The sequence below is a fragment of the Aulonocara stuartgranti genome, assembly GCF_965226115.1.
Source record: "Aulonocara stuartgranti genome assembly, chromosome: 12".
Lineage (NCBI taxonomy): Eukaryota > Metazoa > Chordata > Actinopteri > Cichliformes > Cichlidae > Aulonocara > Aulonocara stuartgranti.
In genome coordinates this window covers 18,248,092-18,270,214 of record NC_138948.1, presented here as the reverse complement: position 1 = coordinate 18,270,214, position 22,123 = coordinate 18,248,092, and the positions used below count along the sequence as shown (strand labels likewise).

At 44.8% G+C, this 22,123-nt stretch overlaps 2 protein-coding genes across 2 annotated transcripts; one reads left to right on the top strand and one right to left on the bottom strand.

Annotated features, from left to right (window-relative positions):
• Positions 1-540: 540 nt before the first annotated feature.
• LOC309718501 (uncharacterized protein) lies at positions 541-21,982 on the bottom strand. Its single transcript, XM_082553821.1, has 5 exons — positions 21,717-21,982; positions 21,273-21,368; positions 19,330-19,416; positions 12,316-12,432; positions 541-1,818 (listed from the first exon to the last, which is right to left on the bottom strand). Exons 1-5 carry the CDS (start codon positions 21,722-21,724, stop codon positions 1,809-1,811), a joined length of 318 nt encoding a protein of 105 aa, XP_082409947.1. The 5' UTR covers positions 21,725-21,982; the 3' UTR covers positions 541-1,808.
• LOC309718502 (beta-1,3-galactosyl-O-glycosyl-glycoprotein beta-1,6-N-acetylglucosaminyltransferase-like) lies at positions 1,834-5,268 on the top strand. The gene is made up of 4 exons (XM_082553822.1): positions 1,834-3,522; positions 3,631-3,724; positions 4,003-4,407; positions 4,532-5,268. Exons 1-4 carry the CDS (start codon positions 3,218-3,220, stop codon positions 5,015-5,017), a joined length of 1,290 nt encoding a protein of 429 aa, XP_082409948.1. The 5' UTR covers positions 1,834-3,217; the 3' UTR covers positions 5,018-5,268.
• Positions 21,983-22,123: the final 141 nt, after the last annotated feature.

Sequence of the window (22,123 nt, the reverse complement as noted above, 5' to 3'; positions counted from 1 at the left end):
CACATCACTTCTCAGAAGAAAGATAGAAAGTCATAACAACACTTGTTTTTGTCGGAGTATGTATCACCCACTCTGAGAAGCATCCTTTTTGCGAAGCAGATTGCTGATTTCACATCGCGGTCCAGCGCTTTAACTTGTACTTTCAACTGCTGAAGCAAATTAAATCTTTTAAACAACAGACGTTCTGTACTTCCTTAAGAAAAAAATTCCACTCCTTACATGAAAATCCATTTCCTTTTCCTGTTAGCTCACGGATTAGCTATTATATGAACAAATTATTCGTTTTTTGGATTACCTGGGATAGCTAACGCATTAATTATTGGATTAGCTATCTCATTTCCAAAATCCCCAAAGCAATGCAAATTATCCATGCCGTGCAATTTAAGGATTGGTTGGGCAGACAAAGGCTGGCTGCCTGGATTTTCATATATTGCTGTTTTTGCTCATAGCTTTGCACTGCTAAGAAGTGTGTGTGCTTGCCCAAAGGCCATTTTTACACTCTGCTCGACATGGATATTGTGAAGAGAAAATTATTAGAAGGCAAAGAAACTCAAACTCAAGATATCTTTTTCATGCATACATGGACGATCCCCCCTCATCGCCCGATCCATCCTGCAGCAACGTGTGCAGGACAGATGTGACACAGAGGAAAGACCGCCCAGGGCTTTCAGAGCTTTCTTTATTTATACTTAAGCAAGTTTTCAAGGAAGTAGGAGTGGCATGTTCAGAATATAAAACATTTCCATAAAAGGAGAGACTGTTCGCTTGTCAGCTGAAACAGGAGATAACTTGGTATGTATAGAAATTCAGACATTCCCATAAAAGGAGAGAGAGAGAGCGCTAGTTTGTCTGTTAAAACAGGAGGAAGTGTCGTATGTCACCGCATTCCTCTACACATATGGCTTCAATCTCTCTTCCTGTGTTGGTTCCAATTCACAAGCTCTTCTTCCTTTAAATGAAGCTACAAATAAACATAACACAAACTAAAAAATCTTATATCAGATATGTAAAGAATGAAGGGACCTTGTAGTGAAATAGAGAGCTGAACCTCTGAGTGTGCGCCTCTGGACTCAGCCTGACCACCTCTTAACAGGTAACCTAAGACCTCTCATCCAAGAAGGTTCTTCAGTTCTGAGAGCCAAGGTGACACAAGGTTAAAGGTCGCCTACAAGTTCTGCAAAGATGAAAGGCACAAGTTGTCAAAGCTCCCAAGCTTCTCAGAAAAGTCACTAGACCACAAATGAACATTTTTGAAGGACAACAAACTGTACTACAGGTGCTTAAAGGTGGGCCACAAGTTTGCCTAAGTTTCCTGTTTTACTTTGAAGTCAGTGTTTCAGGTTATTGTATCATGTTTTAAATTTAAAGTTTTATGTTGGTTCTTGTCTGGAGGTGGACGTGGTGGACATGGTGACCATGCTGGTCTCTCCGGCTCGCTGAGCTCCTGCTCAGGCAGCGCGGACTCCTCCAGCTCACTGAGCTCCTCTGTGGGCGGGGCGGGCTCCTCCGGCTTGCTGAGCTCCTCCGCGGGCGGTGCGAGCTCCTCCGGCTCGCTGAGCTCCTGCTCAGGCAGCGCGGACTCCTCCAGCTCACTGAGCTCCTCCGTGAGCGGGGCGGGCTCCTCCTGCTCGCTGAGGTCCTGCTCGGGCGGCGCGAGCTCCTCCGGCTTGCTGAGCTCCTCCAGCTCAGGCTGAGCAGGTCTGGGTGGCGCCGTAGCCGCAGGTGGTGGAGCAAAGAGTGGTGTGGAGACCTCAGACTGAGGCGATGCCAGCTGCACTAATGGCTGGTTTACAGAAGCGTCTGCGGCATCACCGTCCACTGTAAACAAAGAAACAGATGGTGTGAGAAATGAAAAAGTGTCCCCATTACTCACCACAGCCGGCAGTAGAGCTGTCTGGGGATCCGACTGTGGTGAGAGGCGCTGGCGGCATGAACGTCGTTTCCATGTAGACGACTGGGCCGGTGAGCAGCCTAATTCGGAGAGTGGAGGTGGAGGGTTGAGAGCAGGAAGTCCATGAAGTCCCAACCATGGTTTGAGACAGTCAACCAGCCAGGGAAATTTAAAAAACGTCTCCTGCAGCTGCCTCTCCACGGCGAGACGTGACGCAAGACTTCCCCGGGCTTCTCCCACCACAAATCACATAGTCTGTAAACTTTGTTCATTACCTCCCTCCTGAGCCTCTCCTCAGAGTCCGCTGGGCCCATGTTTGGCTGGATCATTCTGTCACGGTTGACGCTGGCCAACCATGGGGATGTGAGGAAGGAGGACCCAGGTGGGTCGATTGTGTCCAACTTCCTGATGTACTCGTGGATGTTCGTTGTCTCATCCTGGACAGTGATTCTGACTCTCGCTAATCCTTGGCCTCCTTTCTTTTCGCTTAGCATACAGTTTCAGGGTGCTGGATTTGCATGGTCAGGAGATTCCTTGTCTTGATGTCAATGATCTGTTATCTAATGGGTTATCTGATGTTGATTTCCTGATTCTTCTTCTTTCCATCTAGCTGACTAGGAACTTGCCTCACCCACTGCAGGTATTTGGAGGCTGTGGCTTACAGAATGTCTTCAGTTTGGTCTTCCGTAACCAGTTTAGCTCAAGGAATAAAACGTGCCCCGAAGATTTGATGTATCAAAAACCTTAAAAGGAATGCCATAGATAACTATGAGAATAGAAAAAAGGATTTGCTCTGCCAATGAAAGATCCCAGGTAGGAAATAATCTCTTTTTCTCTTGATTAAGTTAGGAAAGGTACAAAACAAACTACAAAACACAGTGGTTGTGCAAAGCAGTTATTACGCAATGTATGCCTGTAGTATAATGAAGTTACATGATTTTTACCTATCAGAATGTTTATTTAAAAACAACGGCTTTTGCTTTATTTTGCCTAAAACTATTCAATTTAAAGTTTTATGTTGGTTCTTGTTCTGAACTTTAGACGTAAGAAGTTTCACAGGCCTATACTTAAATTTCTTTTTGAAATATTCCATATATCATGTTTTTTCACTACTATCCTCATGTCATCTCTTGGTTCCAGGTTCAGTAACAGATGCACTGATCAGCATAACTCCATGAAAGGAAATTGTCTACATATCATAAAACATTAATCATTACTATTTTATAGTGCCAGAGGTTACCATAAAATAAATATAGAACATTTTTAGCAGCTCTCACACACTTTAATATTATTGTACTTGAGATTCTCCCATTACTGTAAAAAAAAATGTTTCCAAAACGAGGCTGGCAGCTATGGTTATTGCATTTCATTGCTGTACTGGGACTGCTATGGATTCTTTCACAACTTAGTCAACTGAAAACAGGCAAAAGTGCTGCCTACGTTCTCAGGTATCAGTGGCTACAGTATACCGATGATGATGAGAGCCCAGAGAAAGTTTGCAACTGCTCAGCAATCCTGCGGGGAGAGAAGGAAGAATTTCAGAAAGCCAAATTACTGACCATCAGCAAAAACTTCCAGAAGATTATTCAGATCCCTGATGAGTATTATATCAATGCAACTAAAGACTGCAGGTTTGTAGTTTTAAATCACAGGTTTTAGTAATTACTGAACTCTTAATCACGATTTACAGATATGGACTTTAAAACCAACATTGCGTCTTGAAAACTGTGAATTTATAGGAAATTCAAAATAACCAGGAAATACATAACATTCCCATTAAGCAAGGAAGAAGAGGACTTTCCTCTGGCTTACTCTATGGTTGTACATCACAAGGTAAGCATGTTATATAATTTACTGCAACGTTTAGCAGTAGGTCTAAATATGTAAAGTTCTAAGTGATTAAATGTACAGTGCATGGTGTACAGTACAGGGAGCATGGTGTGAGCTTGATCTTTTGAAATTTCTTATCACAAAATTACTGTTTTAGGTATGATGGATATCTCACATTGGTACTTTAGTTTTGACCGTTTGTTAAATAACCATGAAAGTGCTCATTTGAACATTTTCACCAAAAACATTTAGGAAGCCAATTAAATTGTTCTTATCTTTAGGTGCAAAACTTTGAGCGACTACTGCGAGCTATCTACACACCTCAAAATATTTATTGCGTCCATGTGGACAAAAAAGCACCGGCCTCAGTCTTTATTGCCATCAATGCCATTACTTCCTGTTTCCCAAATGTGTTCATGGTCAGCAAGCCTGTGGATGTGGTCTACGCTGGATGGACACGTGTACAGGCTGATCTTAACTGTATGGCTGATCTCTATAACACCAGTACAAACTGGAAATACTTTATCAACCTCTGTGGTCAGGATTTCCCTCTAAAAACTAACTTGGAAATTGTGCAAGCTTTGCATTCACTGAAAGGAGGTAACAGTTTGGAGTCTGAAGAAATGCCTCAAGGAAAGAAGAAGAGGGTGATGAATGTTTACCAAGTAATTGATGGAAAAATGCAGGTACTTCTTTTGGATATTTTTTTCATAATGTATCATGTTGCCATTGATCAATTTACTTTGCTATTGTAAAAAAAACATTGTTTCAGACTTACTTACGATCATACTAACTTTTTAATTGTCCCAGCCAGTAGGAAAAACAAAGGATCCAACTCCCTTCAATCTCCCTATACTATCAGGAAATGCCTACATTGTGGTCAACCGAGGTTACATTCACAGTGTGTTGGAAGACAAGCGAATACAGGCCCTCATTGAGTGGGCCAAAGACACCTACAGTCCTGATGAGTTTCTGTGGGCAACAATACAACGAATGCCTGGTGTTCCAGGCTCAACATGGCCCAACCGTAAATTTGACATCACAGACATTAATGCAATTGCACGGATGGTGAAGTGGCAGGGGCACGAGGGGTCAGAGGGTTCTCTGCAAGCAGTATACCCAGAATGTAAAGGCCATCATGTCAGATCAATATGTGTGTATGGTGCTGGAGACCTGCAGTGGTTGATTGAACAGCATCACCTTTTTGCCAATAAGTTTGATGCAGACAGAGATCCCATTGCTATCTATTGCTTAGAGAAATATCTGAGACACAAGGCACTGACTGAGTTGGATTAGTTGGAGAGTTAATCATCCACTATGAAAAACAATTCAAATGGATAACCAAAAGTATAAACACATTCTTGGATAGTGTTGGATCATAACTTCATGTGGACCTAGATGTGTTATAAAAGTTGTGGAGTCTGAATTTGTACGACAGTTACTAAATGTAGCAGTGTTGTCACGCCTTTTGATTTAAGTTTTGTGATAGTGATTTGCTTAGTCAACTGAACTCCCACCTGTAACTGGGAAACCATTTAGTTAGCTTTTTTTCATTTTGATTTGTGACAATGATGATGATTATTATTATGTCACATGTTATCATTTGTATTTCTTAAGTGTTTATCAAATTGCAGTTGTGTCAAACAGTGTAAAATAACATCTAGGAGATGGGTCACACCAAGCCTGTAGGGGTTATTCTTTTTTAAAGTTCTTCTTCTTTTTCATTCTATTTTATCATTTACTATCAGTTTTTCGGCAATTTAAGCTTGTAATTAAATGGCTATTTAAAATTATATTAAGTACATTACTATTTACATAGACTATCATTGCTAATCTAGCATGGCATGTGATAATTTCATAACCCAAGGGTAGAAAATGTAAAACTTTAGTGTTTGGCTGTGTACTATAGAAAATAGATAGAGAACCTACAGGTAAATTGATTGTGGAAACAGCAGTCTGGGAGAATGATTCAATGTCCAACAAAATGGCCGCAAACAACCCATGTAGGTCTGGATTTGGAGTCACACTCAAAATTAAGGTGGAAAAACACACTACAGGCTGATCCAACTTTGATGTAATGTCCTTAAAACAAGTCAAAATGAGGCTCAGTAGTGTGTGTGGCCTCCACGTGCCTATATGATCACCCTACAACACCTGGGCATGCTCTTGATGAGGTGGCGGATGGTCTCCTGAGGGATCTCCTCCCAGACCTGGGCTAAAACATCCACCAACTCCTGGACAGTCTGTCATGTAATGTGGTGTTGGTGGATGGAGCAAGACATGAAGTCCCAGTTGTGCTGAATTGGACTCAGGTCTGGGGAACGGGCAGGCCAATCCATAGCATCAATGCCTTCGTCTTGCAGGAACTGCTGACACATTCCAACCACATGAGGTCTAGCACTGTCTTGCATTAGGAGGAACCCAGGGCCAACTGCACCAGCATATGGTCTCACAAGGGGTCTGAGGAGCTCATCTCGGTACCTAATGGCAGTCGGGCTACCTCTGGTGAGCACATGGAGGGCTGTGCAGCCTCCACCCGAAGAAATGCCACCCAACACCATTACTGACCTACTGCCAAGCCGGTCATGCGGGAGGATGTTGCAGGCAGCAGAACATTCTTCAAAGCATCTCCAGACTCTGTCACGTGTGTCACATGTGCTCAGTCTGAACCTGCTTTCATCTATGAAGAGCACAGGGCACCAGTGGCGAATTTGTCAATCTTGGTGTTGTCTGGCAAATACCAAACATCCTGCACAGTGTTGGGCCGTAAGGACAACTCCACCTGTGTATGTTGAGCTGTCATGACACCCTCATGGAGTCTGTTTCTGACTGTTTGGACAGACAAATGCACATCTGTGGCCTGCTGGAGGTCATTTTACAGGGCTCTAGCAGTGCTCCTCTTGTTCCTCCTTGCACAAAGGTGAAGGTAGCGGTCCTACTGCTGTTTTGTTGCCCTCCCCCACGTCTCCTGTTGTACTGGCCTGTATCCTTGTAGCGCCTCCATGCTCTGAACACTAGGCTGACAGACACAGCAAACATTCTTGCCACAGCTCGCATTGATGTGCCATCCTGGATGAGCTGCACTACCTGAGCCATTTGTGTGGGTTGTAGACTCTGTCTCATGCTACCACTAGTGAAATCACCACCAGCATTCAAAAGTGATCAAAATATCAGCCAGAAAGCATAGGTACTGAGAAGTGGTCTGTGGTCACCGCCTGTAGAACCACTCCTTTATTAGGGATGTCTTACCAATTGCCTATAATTTCCACCTGTTGTCTATTCTATTTGCAAAACATCCATCCATCCATCCTCATCCGCTTTGTCCGGGGCCGGGTCGCGGGGGCAGCAGCCTAAGCAAAGAGGCCCAGACCTCCCTCTCCCCAGCCACCTCCTCCAGCTTATCCGGGGGAATACCAAGGCGTTCCCAGGCCAGCCGAGAGATATAATCTCTCCAGCGTGTCCTGGGTCTGCCCCGGGGCCTCCTCCCGGTGGGACATGCCTGGAACACCTCACCCAGGAGGCGCCCAGGGGGCATCCTGAGTCTATCAAATAAAGCTGAAAAATGCCCCCAAAAACCCAATTTGAAGCAGCTAATATGTTTCTTTGCTATGTATTTAATATTAATTACCTTTAATATCACACATTATTTCTTCTATTGGTCATTGTAATAAAAAAAATGAAGGCTCTCATTTTACATATGTTAATTAACATATACATACTTATCACTTACTTTGCTGCTGTTTTTCTATACACTAGTATAGATGGTATAGACTAGCAGATGGGTAACAGTATCGAACGCTGCTCAATATTGGCTATCTTTGTTAATGCATTCTGAAAATTAATACTCAAAACTTGCCTGTATGATGAATTCATTGAATCCCAGCCTTTAACACAGTATCCTGAATCTCAGCACTGCATGTCCAGTATATGCCAATGTTACGTGTATAATTTTAGCATTCACTGCACTTACAGTCTGTACACTTAGTCAAATGTGTGGTAAAGATGCAGATAATGAAATTTAATTAATAATATTATTAATATTAAATTAATAATATATACATAATAATAAACAAAAGCTGAAATATATTTCGTTTAGTATTTTTGTCCGTATTCTCTGTGCTGTGATATACAGTATCGAGATATATAGATCTATACATCCCCTATTGCCCTTGCGGGTGGTCCTGTGTAGTATCTATGCTGTTCCTAGGACTGCGTTCTTCCGGAAAGAGATCTCTGATGTTGTTCCATGAATTTGCTGGAGCCTCCTGCCTAGCATGGGGGTCACTACACCAAGAGGTCCGATTACTGTTGCATTCACCCTCTGCATCTTCTTGAGTTCTACTCTCAGCCTTTGATATTTCTCCAGCTTCTCATGTTCTTTCTTCCTGCTGTTGCTATCTCTCGGTTAGCTACATATATCACTACATCCGTCTTCCTCTGCTTATCCATCACTACTATGTCTGGTTGGTTAGCCATCAACACTATATCCGTCTGTATGGGGAAGTCCCACAAACTCTTGGCTGGGTCATTCTCGACCACCCTAAGAGGCATCTCCCATTTTGACCTCGGGACTTCCAGCCCATACTGAGCACAGATGTTCCTGCATACTATGTGTACAAAGCCAATCTGAGCCATGAGCTTCCGAAATACAAGCAGTATATTAAATGCCCGACCAGAGAGGAGAGGACATTGGACCACTGCTACAGCACGATCAGCGGGGCCTATCGCACGGTGCCGCGCGCTTCACTCGGACTTTCTGATCACGTCATGATCCACCTAATCCCCGCGTACAGACAGAGGCTGAAGCTCTCCAAACCTGTCGTGAGGACCAAAAAACTGTGGAGCAACGAGGCTGTGGAGGAGCTTCGCACGTGTTTGGAGTCTACAGGCTGGGACACAATGAAGGCTGCTTCTAACAGCTTGGACGAGTTTACGGACACTGTCACCTCCTATATCCACTTCTGTGAGGACAGCATTGTGCCATCACGCACCAGGGTGAGTTATAACAATGACAAACCCTGGTTTACCCCTAAACTCAAAAAGCTGTGGCTGGAAAAGAGTAAGGCGTTCAGAAGCGGAGACAGGGACTGCTACAGAGAGGCCAAGTACAAGTTCACTAAGGAAGTGGACATTGCCAAACATCAGCACTCTGAGAAGATGCAGCAGCAGATCTCAGAGAATGACTCGGCCTCTGTGTGGAAAGGTTTTAGGAATATTACAAACTACAAGCCTAAAACCCCCCACTCCACTGACGACTTGCTCTTGGCCAACACCCTCAACGACTTCTACTGTCGTTTTGACGAGCCATCAGGCAGCCTTCACACCTCCAACGACCCCAACAATAGAGGCACTTTGGACACTCATTCCCCCACCTCTCCCCCCTCCATAGAGCCATCACCACCTTCAAACTGTTCACCTACAACACCCCCCTCCTCACCCCACACAAAAGAGGATTTCACACCACCTCCTCCGACCACAACTCTTCATATTCATGAAGCAGATGTGAGGAAGCAGTTTAAGAATCTGAATGCTCGGAAAGCTCCCGGCCCAGACGGTGTGTCTCCTGCCACCCTCAGACACTGTGCAAACGAGCTGGCCCCAGTGTTTTCTGGCATCTTCAACTCCTCACTGCAGGCATGTCATGTGCCTGCCTGCTTCAAGTCCTCTACCATAATCCCTGTCCCCAAGAAACCTAGGATCACTGGACTAAATGACTACAGACCCGTGGCTCTGACATCTGTGGTCATGAAGTCATTTGAGCGCCTAGTTCTCTCCCATCTCAAGACCCTCACGGCCCCCCTCCTGGACCCCCTGCAGTTTGCATATAGAGCCAACAGGTCTGTAGACGACGCCATCAACATGGCCCTACACTTCATCCTGCAGCATCTGGACTCCCCAGGAACCTACGCCAGGATCCTGTCTGTGGACTTCAGCTCTGCCTTCAACACCATCCTTCCAGACCATCTCCGAGGCAAGCTTTCCCAGATGAATGTGCCTGATCCCATCTGCCGGTGGATCACTGACTTCCTGACGGACAGGAAGCAGCACGTGAGGCTGGGGAAGAATGTCTCGGACTCCCGGACCATCAGCACCGGCTCCCCTCAGGGCTGTGTTCTTTCTCCTCTGCTCTTCTCCCTGTACACCAACTGCTGCACCTCCACCCACCAGTCTGTCAAGCTAATCAAGTTCGCAGATGACACCACCGTCATTGGGCTCATCTCTGACGGGGATGAGTCTGCCTACAGGAGGGAGGTTGAACGTCTGGTGTCCTGGTGCAGCCACAACAACCTGGTGCTGAATGCCCAGAAGACAGTGGAGATTATTGTGGACTTCAGGAAGCACACAGCCCCACTCCCCCCCATCATCCTGACTGACACCCCCATCACCTCTGTGGACTCATTCCGCTTCCTGGGTACCACCATCACCCAGGACCTGAAGTGGGAGCCCACCATCACCTCCGTCATCAAGAAAGCCCAGCAGAGGATGTACTTCCTGAGGCAGCTGAAGAAATTCAACCTGCCAACACGGACGATGATGCAATTCTACACTGCAATCATCGAGTCCATCCTCACCTCCTCCATCACCGTGTGGTACGCTGGAGCCACTATCAGGGACAAACAGAGACTGCAGCGTGTTGTGCGCTCTGCTGAGAAGGTGATTGGCTGCAGACTCCCATCTCTGCAGGACCTGTACACCTCCAGGACACTGCGGCGTGCAGCCCGGATCTCAGCTGACCCTTCTCACCCTGGACACAGTCTGTTTGACCTGCTCCCCTCAGGCAGGAGGCTCCGGTCCATTCGCACCAGAACCTCTCGCCACAAGAACAGTTTCTTCCCCTCTGCTGTTGGACACATGAACAATAACCACATGACTGTCCCCGCCACATGACACATAACACATGACCCTACGCTGTGTCACTGCATCATTTCATGTCTGGCACTGATCACCACCTGCACTCATGTATATATCTTTCTACGTAGCACTCATAATTCTTATTCTCATGTATATATCTCATGTATATCTCATGCACATATCTTTCTTTCTACATAGCACTTTAATTCTTATTGTTTGCACTGAAGCACCGCAGCAATTTCCTAATGTTGTAAACCTCAACATCTGGCAATAAACCCATTCTGATTCTGATTCTGATGTATACAATTGGTTATGGTGTTCCACGTATACCCTGCCTGCTAGCATACTGCACCCTGCTGTTATGTGCTGGATTATCTCCAGTGTTGGGCAAGTTACTTTGAAAAAGTAATTAACTCATTCACTGCCAGCCATTTTCAAATCAGGTAACTCCCCACTGCCAGGGTTTTTGAGCATTTTTACTCATTTTTGAAGAGCCACAGAAAACTGTGTGTTATGATCATATAAACGCTGAACCTACCAAAATGAAGAACAGACTCTCTTCTTTCATCCAAAAAAAAAGCTTGTTTGGCATTTTACACACAGTACTGGTACAGTATCTAGAAAATGTGGGAAAATACTGGCATCATATACAGTACTTAGCTACTTCTGAAGAAATTATGATGGGACCCTAAAAAAAATTACTATGTACAATTATGGATTTCTATACATTTTACATCAGATGAAAACGTTTGTTGTAAGATTCAGATAATTATTTGTTAAAAGCGAGACATTTTAAATGAGAAAAAGAAAGAAAAGTATTTCTTTTTGCCCCCCTTTCCCTGTTAATGTCCTACCTGGGCCCCTGGCAAAACTTTGCTAGACTTGCCCCTGCACAGTTACCAGCTGTCAGCTACATAAAAAAGGATTCTGGTGTTATTTGTCTCTCAGAAATGAATGAGTTGAAGGGAAGTTATGAACTCATAACTTCCCTTCAACTCATTCATGTCACCTAAAGGTAAACCTGTTTATCCATCACCTGTTCAGCTCTGATGGTTCAGTAAGGACATCTCCTGGTTTCATCTTCATGTTTCCCTCTCACCACATATCCAAACCGATATAATGACCAGCAGCTTTACAGCTGTGGCTCCAGCAAGCATCAGCTGATACTAGAAATTAATATTAAATAAATTCTAACAACAGCTGATCAAGCTTAAACGTGCTGCTGTTGTTTAGCGCGCCATCCGCTGGTTTCCTCTTTCTGGCGCAAAGTGGGCGATAAACAAACAAGAGAGAAAAGCCGACCAGCTGATCACTGATCAGTTTTATGATTGAAGTAGAAACAGGAGAGGGAGGGGGGAGAATGAGAGAAGAAGAGGCAGCTGTGCAGCAAAGACAGAATAACTCCAGCTTTGTTTCTTTTCCATTGTAGCTGAAGTCCGGGACAAACTGTGTTCCTTTTCACCTCAATACGAAACGCGTAATATTTTCTCTGAATACGATTCTGTTTTTTACAGCAGGGTTGGAAACTCTAATAACTAACCTTATAAATAAAATAAGATAAAACAAGTTCAACATCAGTAACATCATAGCACCCGCCCAGCAGTATAGAAACTCCGTCATGCCAGCTAGCACACAGTACCAGTTATTGTAACTGACTGTAAAAAGTCAGCATAACGAAAATAAACTCCACCTAAACTTGGTTTATATCTGACCCAGATAGACTGCAGGTCATAACTTCTTACCTGAAGTTCAGTTCACCGCCTCGGGTCTCTGCTCCTCCTGCCTTTCCGTCATCCACCTGCCAGCGTGTTGCATCTGCTGGCCTCCACCACTTGCTAATGTTACTGAATCTGTGGAAGCTCCGCAATAGCAACCACCAAACAATTGAGTTATTTTTACACATCTCCCAGCATCTGGCCAATCCACCACCTTTCAGTGTTTATACCATTACGGAAAAAAAACGAAAAAAAAAACAAAAAACCCATCGGCCCATAAAAATGAAAAATCACCATCGGCCCACCGGGCAAATACCCGGTATGCCCGATGGCCAGTCCAGCTATGCTTCCGTGCAACTGATATAAGATGCGGTAAGCTGAACACAGCTCCAACCATCTGTTTGTTGAAAAATAGTAACGGACCGCGTTTTCTTGTTAGTAACTGTAACGGCGTTGTAACGATAGGAATAGTAATTAGTTAGATTACTCGTTACTGAAAAAAGTAATGCCGTTAGTAACGCCGTTACTTTTAACGCCGTTACTTGTAATGCTGTTACTCCCATCACTGATTATCTCAGGGGCATCTTTACACAGCTTGCACCTGGGGTCTTGCCTGGTGTGGCAGACCCCTGCCTCTATGGATCTTGTACTAAGAGCTTGTTCCTCAGGGTGCTGGATTGGCATGGTTAGGAGCTTCCTTGTCTTGATGTCAGTGGTCTATTATTCTAGCGGGTTATCTGATGTTGATTTCCCAGATCTTTCCATTCCGATGACCTCTAGGTACTTGCTGTGGCAGATTTCTTTTCTCATGTATTAATCACATATTTTACCCATGTTAATAGTAATAGTAAAATCACTTTCTCACTTAGTTTTATGCATGTGCACATCAAGAAGCTTATTATCATATATACTACAAAACACAGAGGTAAAGCAGTCATTACGCAATTTATGCCTGTAGAATAACTAAATTAGATTATTTTAACCTAATAGAATGTTTCATTTAAAAACAGGTGTTTGTTTTATTTTTAGGTAACATGAATTGCTGTGATAAGACCCTTATGAAAAGGACACCGAGGGAACAGTTTACCCTGCCCGGGATAGGGTTACCGGGGCCTCGCCCTGGAGCCAGGCCCGGGGAGGGTGCCCGAGGGCGAGCGTCTGGTGGCCGGGCCTTAGTCCATGGGGCCCGGCCGGGCACAGCCCGAAGAGGAGACATGGGCCCATCCTCCCGCAGGCCCACCACCCGCAGGAGGCGCCATAGGGGTCGAGTGCATTGTGTGCCGGGTGGCGGCCAGGAGCGGAGGCCCTGGCGGACTGACCCCCGGCTGCCAAGACTGGCAATAGGGACATGGAATGTCACCTCTCTGGTGGGGAAGGAGTTAGTGCGTGAAGTTGAGAGGTACCGGCTAGATATAGTCGGGCTCACCTCTACACATGGCTTGGGCTCTGGAACCAGTCTCCTGGAGAGGGGCTGGACTCTGTCTCAGAATCATCAGAATCAGAATACTTTATTGATCCCTGGGGGAAATTATTTTTTGTTACAGTGCTCCATTTTAAACCAACATTAAGACAAGACAGACAATACACTAACTAAGAATAGTACAATATATACATATATATACATACATACATACATAAGTCACTCATAAATAAATAGTTGGAAAAGAAACATGTGTAGTTGTAGCAGTAACCAGTGTGTTAAGTGGATGCGTTGTACAGGGAGATGGCCACAGGCAGGAATGATTTCCTGTGTCGTTCAGTGGTGCTTTTCGGTAATCTCAGTCTCTCACTGAACGTGCTCCTGTGACTGACCAGCATGTCATGGAGTGGGTGGGAGGTGTTATCCAACATTGTCTTTATCTTGGACAGCATCCGCCTCTCCGACACCACCTTGAGGGAGTCCAAGGTGGTGTCGGAGAGGCGGATGCTGTCCAAGATAAAGACGATGTTGGATAACACCTCCCACTCAGTCTGGAGTCTCAGTCTGGAGCTGCCCTTGGTGAGAGGCGGCGGGCTGGGGTGGGTATCCTAATATCCCCTCGGCTTGCTGCCGGTACGTTGGGGTTTTTCCCGGTGGACAAGAGGGTTTGTTCCCTGCGCCTTAGGGTCGGTGGTTGGTGCCTGCCGTGGTGGTAATCCCCGAACCAAATGGTGGACACCAGAGGTGAGGGAGCCACCAGGCTGAAGAAGGAGTCCTATCGGGCTTGGTTAGCCTGTGGGACTCCGGAGGCAGCCGACAGGTATCGACAGGCCAAGCGGAATGCGGCTCGGGCAGTGGCTGAAGCAAAAACTCGGGTGTGGGAGGAGTTCGGAGAGGCCATGGAAAAAGACTTTCGGACTGCCTCGAAGAGATTCTGGCAAACCGTCAGACGTCTCAGGAGGGGAAAGCGGTGCTCTACCTGCACTGTGTATAGTGCTGGCGGAGCGCTGCTGACGTCGACTGAGAAAATTGTCAGGCGGTGGAAGGAATACTTCGAGGACCTCCTTAATCCCACTGACACGTCTTCCGAGGAGGAAGCAGAGTCTGGGGATGAGGGGAATGACCCGCCAATTTCCGGGTGCGAGGTCACTGAGGCAGTTAAACAACTCCTTGGTGGCAGAGCCCCTGGTGTTGATGAGGTCCGCCCCGAGTTCCTGAAGGCTCTGGACGTTGTAGGGCTGTCCTGGTTGACACGCCTCTGCAATGTTGCGTGGAGATCAGGGGCAGTACCTGTGGACTGGCAGACCGGGGTGGTGGTCCCCATCTTTAAGAAAGGGGACCGGAGGGTGTGTTCCAACTACAGGGGGATCACACTCCTCAGCCTCCCTGGGAAAGTCTATGCCAGGGTGCTGGAAAGGAGAGTTCGTCCGTTAGTCGAACCTCGGATACAGGAGGAACAATGCGGTTTCCGTCCTGGTCGCGGAACACTGGACCAGCTCTTTATCCTCTCCAGGATACTTGAGGGTGCATGGGAGTTTGCCCAACCAGTCTACATGTGTTTTGTGGACTTGGAGAAGGCATTCGACCGTGTCCCTCGGGGTGTCCTGTGGGAGGTGTTGCGGGAATATGGGGTGTCTGGCCCATTGCTACGGGCCATTCGATCCCTATACAACCGTTGCAAGAGCTTGGTTCGCATTGCCGGCAATAAGTCGGACTCATTCCCGGTGGGTGATGGGCTCCGCCAGGGCTGCCCTTTGTCACCGGTTCTGTTCATAATTTTTATGGACAGGATTTCTAGGCGCAGCCAAGTGGCAGAGGGCTTTCGCTTTGGTGGCCTCAGAATCTCATCTCTGATTTTTGCAGATGATGTGGTTCTGTTGGCTTCATCGGGTGAGGGCCTCCAGCTCGCACTGGAACGGTTCGCAGCCGAGTGTGAAGCAGCGGGAATGAGGATCAGCACCTCCAAATCTGAGGCCATGGTTCTCAGCCGGAAAAGGGTGGAGTGCCCACTCCGGGTCGGGGATGAGTTCCTGCCCCAAGTGGAGGAGTTCAAGTATCTCGGGGTCTTGTTCGCGAGTGATGGGAGAAGGGAGCCGGAGATCGACAGACGGATTGGGGCTGCAGCTGCAGTAATGCGGACGCTGCACCGGTCCGTCGTGGTGAAGAGGGAGCTGAGTGTAAAAGCGAAGCTCTCAATTTACCGGTCGGTCTACGTCCCTACCCTCACCTATGGCCACGAGCTGTGGGTAGTGACCGAAAGAACGAGATCACGGATACAAGCGGCAGAAATGAGCTTCCTCCGAAGGGTGGCTGGCCTCTCCCTTAGAGATAGGGTGAGAAGTTCGGCCATCCGGGAGGGGCTCAGAGTAGAGCAGCTGCTGCTCCACATCGAAAGGAGCCAGCTGAGGTGGTTCGGGCATCTGACAAGGATGCCCCCTGGGCGCCTCCTGGGTGAGGTGTTCCAGGCATGTCCCACCGGGAGGAGGCCCCGGGGCAGACCCAGGACATGCTGGAGAGATTATATCTCTCGGCTGGCCTGGGAATGCCTTGGTATTCCCCCGGATAAGCTGGAGGAGGTGGCTGGGGAGAGGGAGGTCTGGGCCTCTTTGCTTAGGCTGCTGCCCCCGCGACCCGGCCCCGGACAAAGCGGATGAGGATGGATGAATTGCTGTGGTCCTATTTTGTATGTTGCCTAAAACTATTGAATTTAAAGTTTTATGTTGGTTCTTTTTCTTCACAGATTAGTACACAGATTTACATGTGAAAGTACTTTAAAAAATAGGTTTAAGAAGTTTCACAGGCCTATACTTAAATTTCTTTTTTAAATATTCCATACATATGTATGTGTGTTTCCCTGCTATTCTCATATCATCTCTTGGTTAATGGTGGAGTAACAGATTAAATATAGAACTTTTTAGGAGCTCTCACACACTTTGTACTTGAGATTCTCCCATTACTGTAAAAATGCAGTTTTCAAAACAAGGCTGGCAGCTATGGTTATTGCATGCTTTCACAATTTAGTCAACTGAAAACAGGCAGAAGTGCTGCCTACGTCCTCAGGTATCAATGGCTAGAGTATACAGATGGTGATGAGAGCCCAGAGAAAGTTTGCAATTGCTCAGCAATCCTGCAGGGAGAGAAGGAAGAATTTCAGAAAGCCAAATTACTGACCATCAGCAAAAACTTCCAGAAGAGTATTCAGATCCATGATTATCAATGCAACCAAAGACTGCAGGTTTTTAGTTTTAAATCACAGGTTTTAGTAATTACTCAACTCTTAATCACGATTTACAGATATGGACTTTAAAACCAACATTGCGTCTTCAAAACTGCATATTTACAGGAAATTCAAAATAACCAGGAAATGCACAACATTCCCATTAAGCAAGGAAGAAGAGGAGTTTCCTCTGGCTTACGTAAGCCAGAGGAAACTCCTCTTCTTCCTTGCTTATATATTTTATATATTATATAACATGCTTACCTTGTGATGTACATAGAGTACTCTATGTACATCACAAGGTAAGCATGTTATATAATTTACTCCAACGTTTATCAGTAGGTCTAAATATGTAAAGTTCTAATTGATTAAATTTACATTGCTGCTAGTGGCAACCAATGACTGTATAAAACATGGACGACGCGACAGCTCCCCAAAAGTGAAAAGTGAAGCCAAAACATCTCTATCGCCCCCTGGTGTCTGGCTGCAGTATAGGTCATAAACTCCGCCTCCTCCATGTTAGCGGACGGGACTGGGGTCAGACTAAAATAAATTTATTCTCCTCAGATAATTTTTTTCCAAAGATTCTTTCTTTTGTTATCAATAGTTTTCATCACGCTGATTGATGTCCAAGGGGTCTTCTCGCAGTGGCGTGTCTAGAAAATTTTTGTTGGGGGGGCCAGGTAGGGGCACAGATTTGGAGAAGGGTGGCAGATTTAATTGGCAGATAATGTTTTTAAAAAAAAAATTCTACCAACCATTAACCATAATTCAATAATCCTATAAACCTAATAACCAAATGCACTTTTAACTCTTATTAGAATGAGATTTTAACCACTACGGTGCAAAGTTTTTAGATACTGCGTTGATAAAGTACAAGAGATACAATCAGTGCTTTGTCAGTGTTTACTCAGCATTCAAGGACAGCAATATTTGCATAGCATTTTTACTGACATATAGTGCACATATGTTTTGGGCAAAAACATTTTTGAATATTAAAATACGAACATTTGTAACAAACAATTGACAAATTAGCCAATGCCAATGCAAAACTTTCTCTGCCTGTTAAAAAAAGAAGATAATCTTCTCACAAACTGGTGTTTGATTTTGAAACAGGAAAAAAGTGGAGAAACAACTGAAAAGACTAACATTTGAATAAAACCTGAAAGCAAGTAAATACTTTCTATGCTGCCTTATGGTAAACTTTGGTAATATTGATAAAGAACAGCACTGGCTGATGATGAAATACATTCAGCTGGCATGGTGACACTGCCAGTATAACCTGCAGGGCTGGACTGGGACAGAAAATCGGGCATTTTGACTACAGACCGACCCACCAGGTATTAAAGCCATAAAGCCTTTGAATGAAAACAAACGCTGTGGTGACAGTGATGTACAGTCTTGTTGGTATATGTATGATTTCTATACATTTTACGTCAGATAAAAACTTTGGTTGTAAGATTTAGATAATTATTTAATAAAAGCTAGATATTTTAAATGAGAATAAGAAAGAAAAGTATTTCTTTGTGCCCCCCTCTCCCTGTTAATGCCCTACCTGCCCCCCTGGCAACACTTTGCTAGACCCGCCCCTGCACAGTTACCAGCTGTCAGCTACATAAAAAAGGATCCTGGTGTTATTTGTCTCTCAGAAACAGTTCATAACTTCAACTCATTCATGTCACCTAAAAGGTAAACCTGTTTCTCCATCACCTGTTCAGCTCTGATGATTCAGTAAGGACATCTCCTGGTTTCATGTTTCCCTCTCACCACATATCCAAACAGACATCATGACCAGCAGCTTTACAGCTGTGGCTCCAGCAAACATCAGCTGATACTAGAAATTAATATTAAATACATTCTAACAACAGCTGATCAAGCTTAAACGTGCTGCTGTTGTTTAGCGCGACATCCGCTGGTTTCCTCTTTCTGGCGCAAAGTGGGCGATAAATAAACAAGAGAGAAAAGCTGATCAGCTGATCATTGATCAGTTTCATGATTGAAGTAGCAACAGGAGAGGGAGGGGGAGAGAATGAGAGAAGAAGCAGCTGTGCCGCATAACGACAGAATAAATCCAGCTTTGTGTCTTTTTCCATCCTAGCTGAAGTTCGGGACAAACTGCGTCTCTTCTCAGCTCAATACGAAACGTGTAATATTTTCTCTGAATGAGGGACCATTCCATTTTTTTAAGGAGCCGTTGGCAACTCTACTAACTAACCTTATGAATAAAATAAAGTTCACTATCAGTAACATCATAGCACCCACCCACCTAAAAACTCCATCAAGCTGGCTAGAACGCAGTATGAGTTATTGCAACTGACGGTAAAAAGTCAGCACAACTAAAATAAACTCCACCTAAACTTGGTTTATATCTGACCCAGAGAGACTGCAGGTCATAACTTCTTACCTGAAGTTCAGTTCACCTGACACTCGGACTGGCGGCTGCCTCGGGGCTCTCCTCCTGCCTCCCATTCCCTCATCCACCTGCTGGCCTCTGTGGAAGCCCCGCCATAGCCACCACCAAACAACGGAGTTATTTCTACACATCGACCTGCATCTGGCCAATCCACCACCTCTCATTGTTCATGCCGTTACAAAAAAAATAAAAAATAAGTCAAATAAGCCCGATGGCCAGTCCAGCGATGTTAACCTGCAACCAAATCTGCAGCTCCATACATTTTAAAAAAAAAAAAATTCTACCAACCATTAACCATAATTCAATAATCCTATAAACCTAATAACCAAATGCACTTTTAACTCTTATTAGAATGAGATTTTAACCACTACGGTGCAAAGTTTTTAGATACTGCGTTGATAAAGTACAAGAGATACAATCAGTGCTTTGTCAGTGTTTACTCAGCATTCAAGGACAGCAATATTTGCATAGCATTTTTACTGACATGTAGTGCACATATGTTTTGGGCAAAAACATTTTTGAATATTAAAATACGAACATTTGTAACAAACAATTGACAAATTAGCCAGTTCCAATGTAAAACTTTCTCTGCCTGTTAAAAAAAGAAGATAATCTTCTCACAAACTGGTGTTTGATTTTGAAACAGGAAAAAAGTGGAGAAACAACTGAAAAGACTAACATTTGAATAAAACCTGAAAGCAAGTAAATACTTTCTATGCTGCCTTATGGTAAACTTTGGTAATATTGATAAAGAACAGCACTGGCTGATGATGAAATACATTCAGCTGGCATGGTGACACTGCCAGTATAACCTGCAGGGCTGGACTGGGACAGAAAATCGGGCATTTTGACTACAGACCGACCCACCAGGTATTAAAGCCATAAAGCCTTTGAATGAAAACAAACGCTGTGGTGACAGTGATGTACAGTCTTGTTGGTATATGTATGATTTCTATACATTTTACGTCAGATAAAAACTTTGGTTGTAAGATTTAGATAATTATTTAATAAAAGCTAGATATTTTAAATGAGAATAAGAAAGAAAAGTATTTCTTTGTGCCCCCCTCTCCCTGTTAATGCCCTACCTGCCCCCCTGGCAACACTTTGCTAGACCCGCCCCTGCACAGTTACCAGCTGTCAGCTACATAAAAAAGGATCCTGGTGTTATTTGTCTCTCAGAAACAGTTCATAACTTCAACTCATTCATGTCACCTAAAAGGTAAACCTGTTTCTCCATCACCTGTTCAGCTCTGATGATTCAGTAAGGACATCTCCTGGTTTCATGTTTCCCTCTCACCACATATCCAAACTGACATCATGACCAGCAGCTTTACAGCTGTGGCTCCAGCAAACATCAGCTGATAATAGAAATTAATATTAAATACATTCTAACAACAGCTGATCAAGCTTAAACGTGCTGCTGTTGTTTAGCGCGACATCCGCTGGTTTCCTCTTTCTGGCGCAAAGTGGGCGATAAACAAACAAGAGAGAAAAGCCGATCAGCTGATCATTGATCAGTTTCATGATTGAAGTAGCAACAGGAGAGGGAGGGGGAGAGAATGAGAGAAGAAGCAGCTGTGCCGCATAACGACAGAATAAATCCAGCTTTGTGTCTTTTTCCATCCTAGCTGAAGTTCGGGACAAACTGCGTCTCTTCTCAGCTCAATACTAAACGTGTAATATTTTCTCTGAATGAGGGACCATTCCATTTTTTTAAGGAGCCGTTGGCAACTCTACTAACTAACCTTATGAATAAAATAAAGTTCACTATCAGTAACATCATAGCACCCACCCACCTAAAAACTCCATCAAGCTGGCTAGAACGCAGTATGAGTTATTGCAACTGACGGTAAAAAGTCAGCACAACTAAAATAAACTCCACCTAAACTTGGTTTATATCTGACCCAGAGAGACTGCAGGTCATAACTTCTTACCTGAAGTTCAGTTCACCTGACACTCGGACTGGCGGCTGCCTCGGGGCTCTCCTCCTGCCTCCCCTTCCCTCATCCACCTGCTGGCCTCTGTGGAAGCTCCGCCATAGCCACCACCAAACAACGGAGTTATTTCTACACATCGACCTGCATCTGGCCAATCCACCACCTCTCATTGTTCATGCCGTTACAAAAAAAATAAAAAATAAGTCAAATAAGCCCGATGGCCAGTCCAGCGATGTTAACCTGCAACCAAATCTGCAGCTCCATACAGCAATGTTACGACTTAGATTATATCTTATAACTCATAACTCTTATGTTAGCTGCCCTCAGTAGCATACTGTCTGAAATATTCCATGGCTGCAATAATTCTTTAAGTGTTATTTTTTCCTTGGTATTCTAATTTCACCGAAGTTTACTAAACTCAACAAACTTAATATTACTTACCGGGACATTTATTCTGTCCTCATTTTCTTTCACCGAAAAATTGTTTCCTGCAGTGCCATCTTTCGCGCTTGGCTCTCCTACCTTTGCTAACGTGATGCACATAGCGCAGAAGGATGCTGCATTCACTTACAATCGGATATCTGAGCTTCACCGTGAAAACATAATCGGACATTTGATATTTGATTGAATTTTATTGTTTTGCCTTTGGGGTGGCACCTGGGGTGGCCAGTCTGGTTGGGGGGGTGGCCTGTGCCCCCCCAGGCCACCCCGCTGGACACGCCATTGTCTTCTCGCCCATAAGGTTGATTCTAATTCCTACCGCGGTGATGTTAAATTGGGGTGAAACGTCATCATAACAGCTTTGACTGGCAGCTGCAGTCACGGAGAAACTTGCGCATCTCTGTTCG

Bases quoted from the DNA above. Each gene is read 5' to 3' on its own strand.
- LOC309718501 (XM_082553821.1), bottom strand. The intron at 19,417-21,272 runs GTAAGAAGTTAT...GGGCTTCCACAG, and splicing joins TCAGGTGAACTGAACTTCAG to AGGCCAGCAGGTGGATGAGG. The intron at 12,433-19,329 runs GTAAGAAGTTAT...GCTATTGCGGAG, and splicing joins TCAGGTGAACTGAACTTCAG to CTTCCACAGATTCAGTAACA.
- LOC309718502 (XM_082553822.1), top strand. From the start codon at position 3,218: ATGTTTCCAAAACGAGGCTGGCAGCTATGGTTATTGCATTTCATTGCT. The intron at 3,523-3,630 runs GTTTGTAGTTTT...GTGAATTTATAG, and splicing joins AATGCAACTAAAGACTGCAG to GAAATTCAAAATAACCAGGA. The intron at 3,725-4,002 runs GTAAGCATGTTA...TCTTATCTTTAG, and splicing joins CTATGGTTGTACATCACAAG to GTGCAAAACTTTGAGCGACT.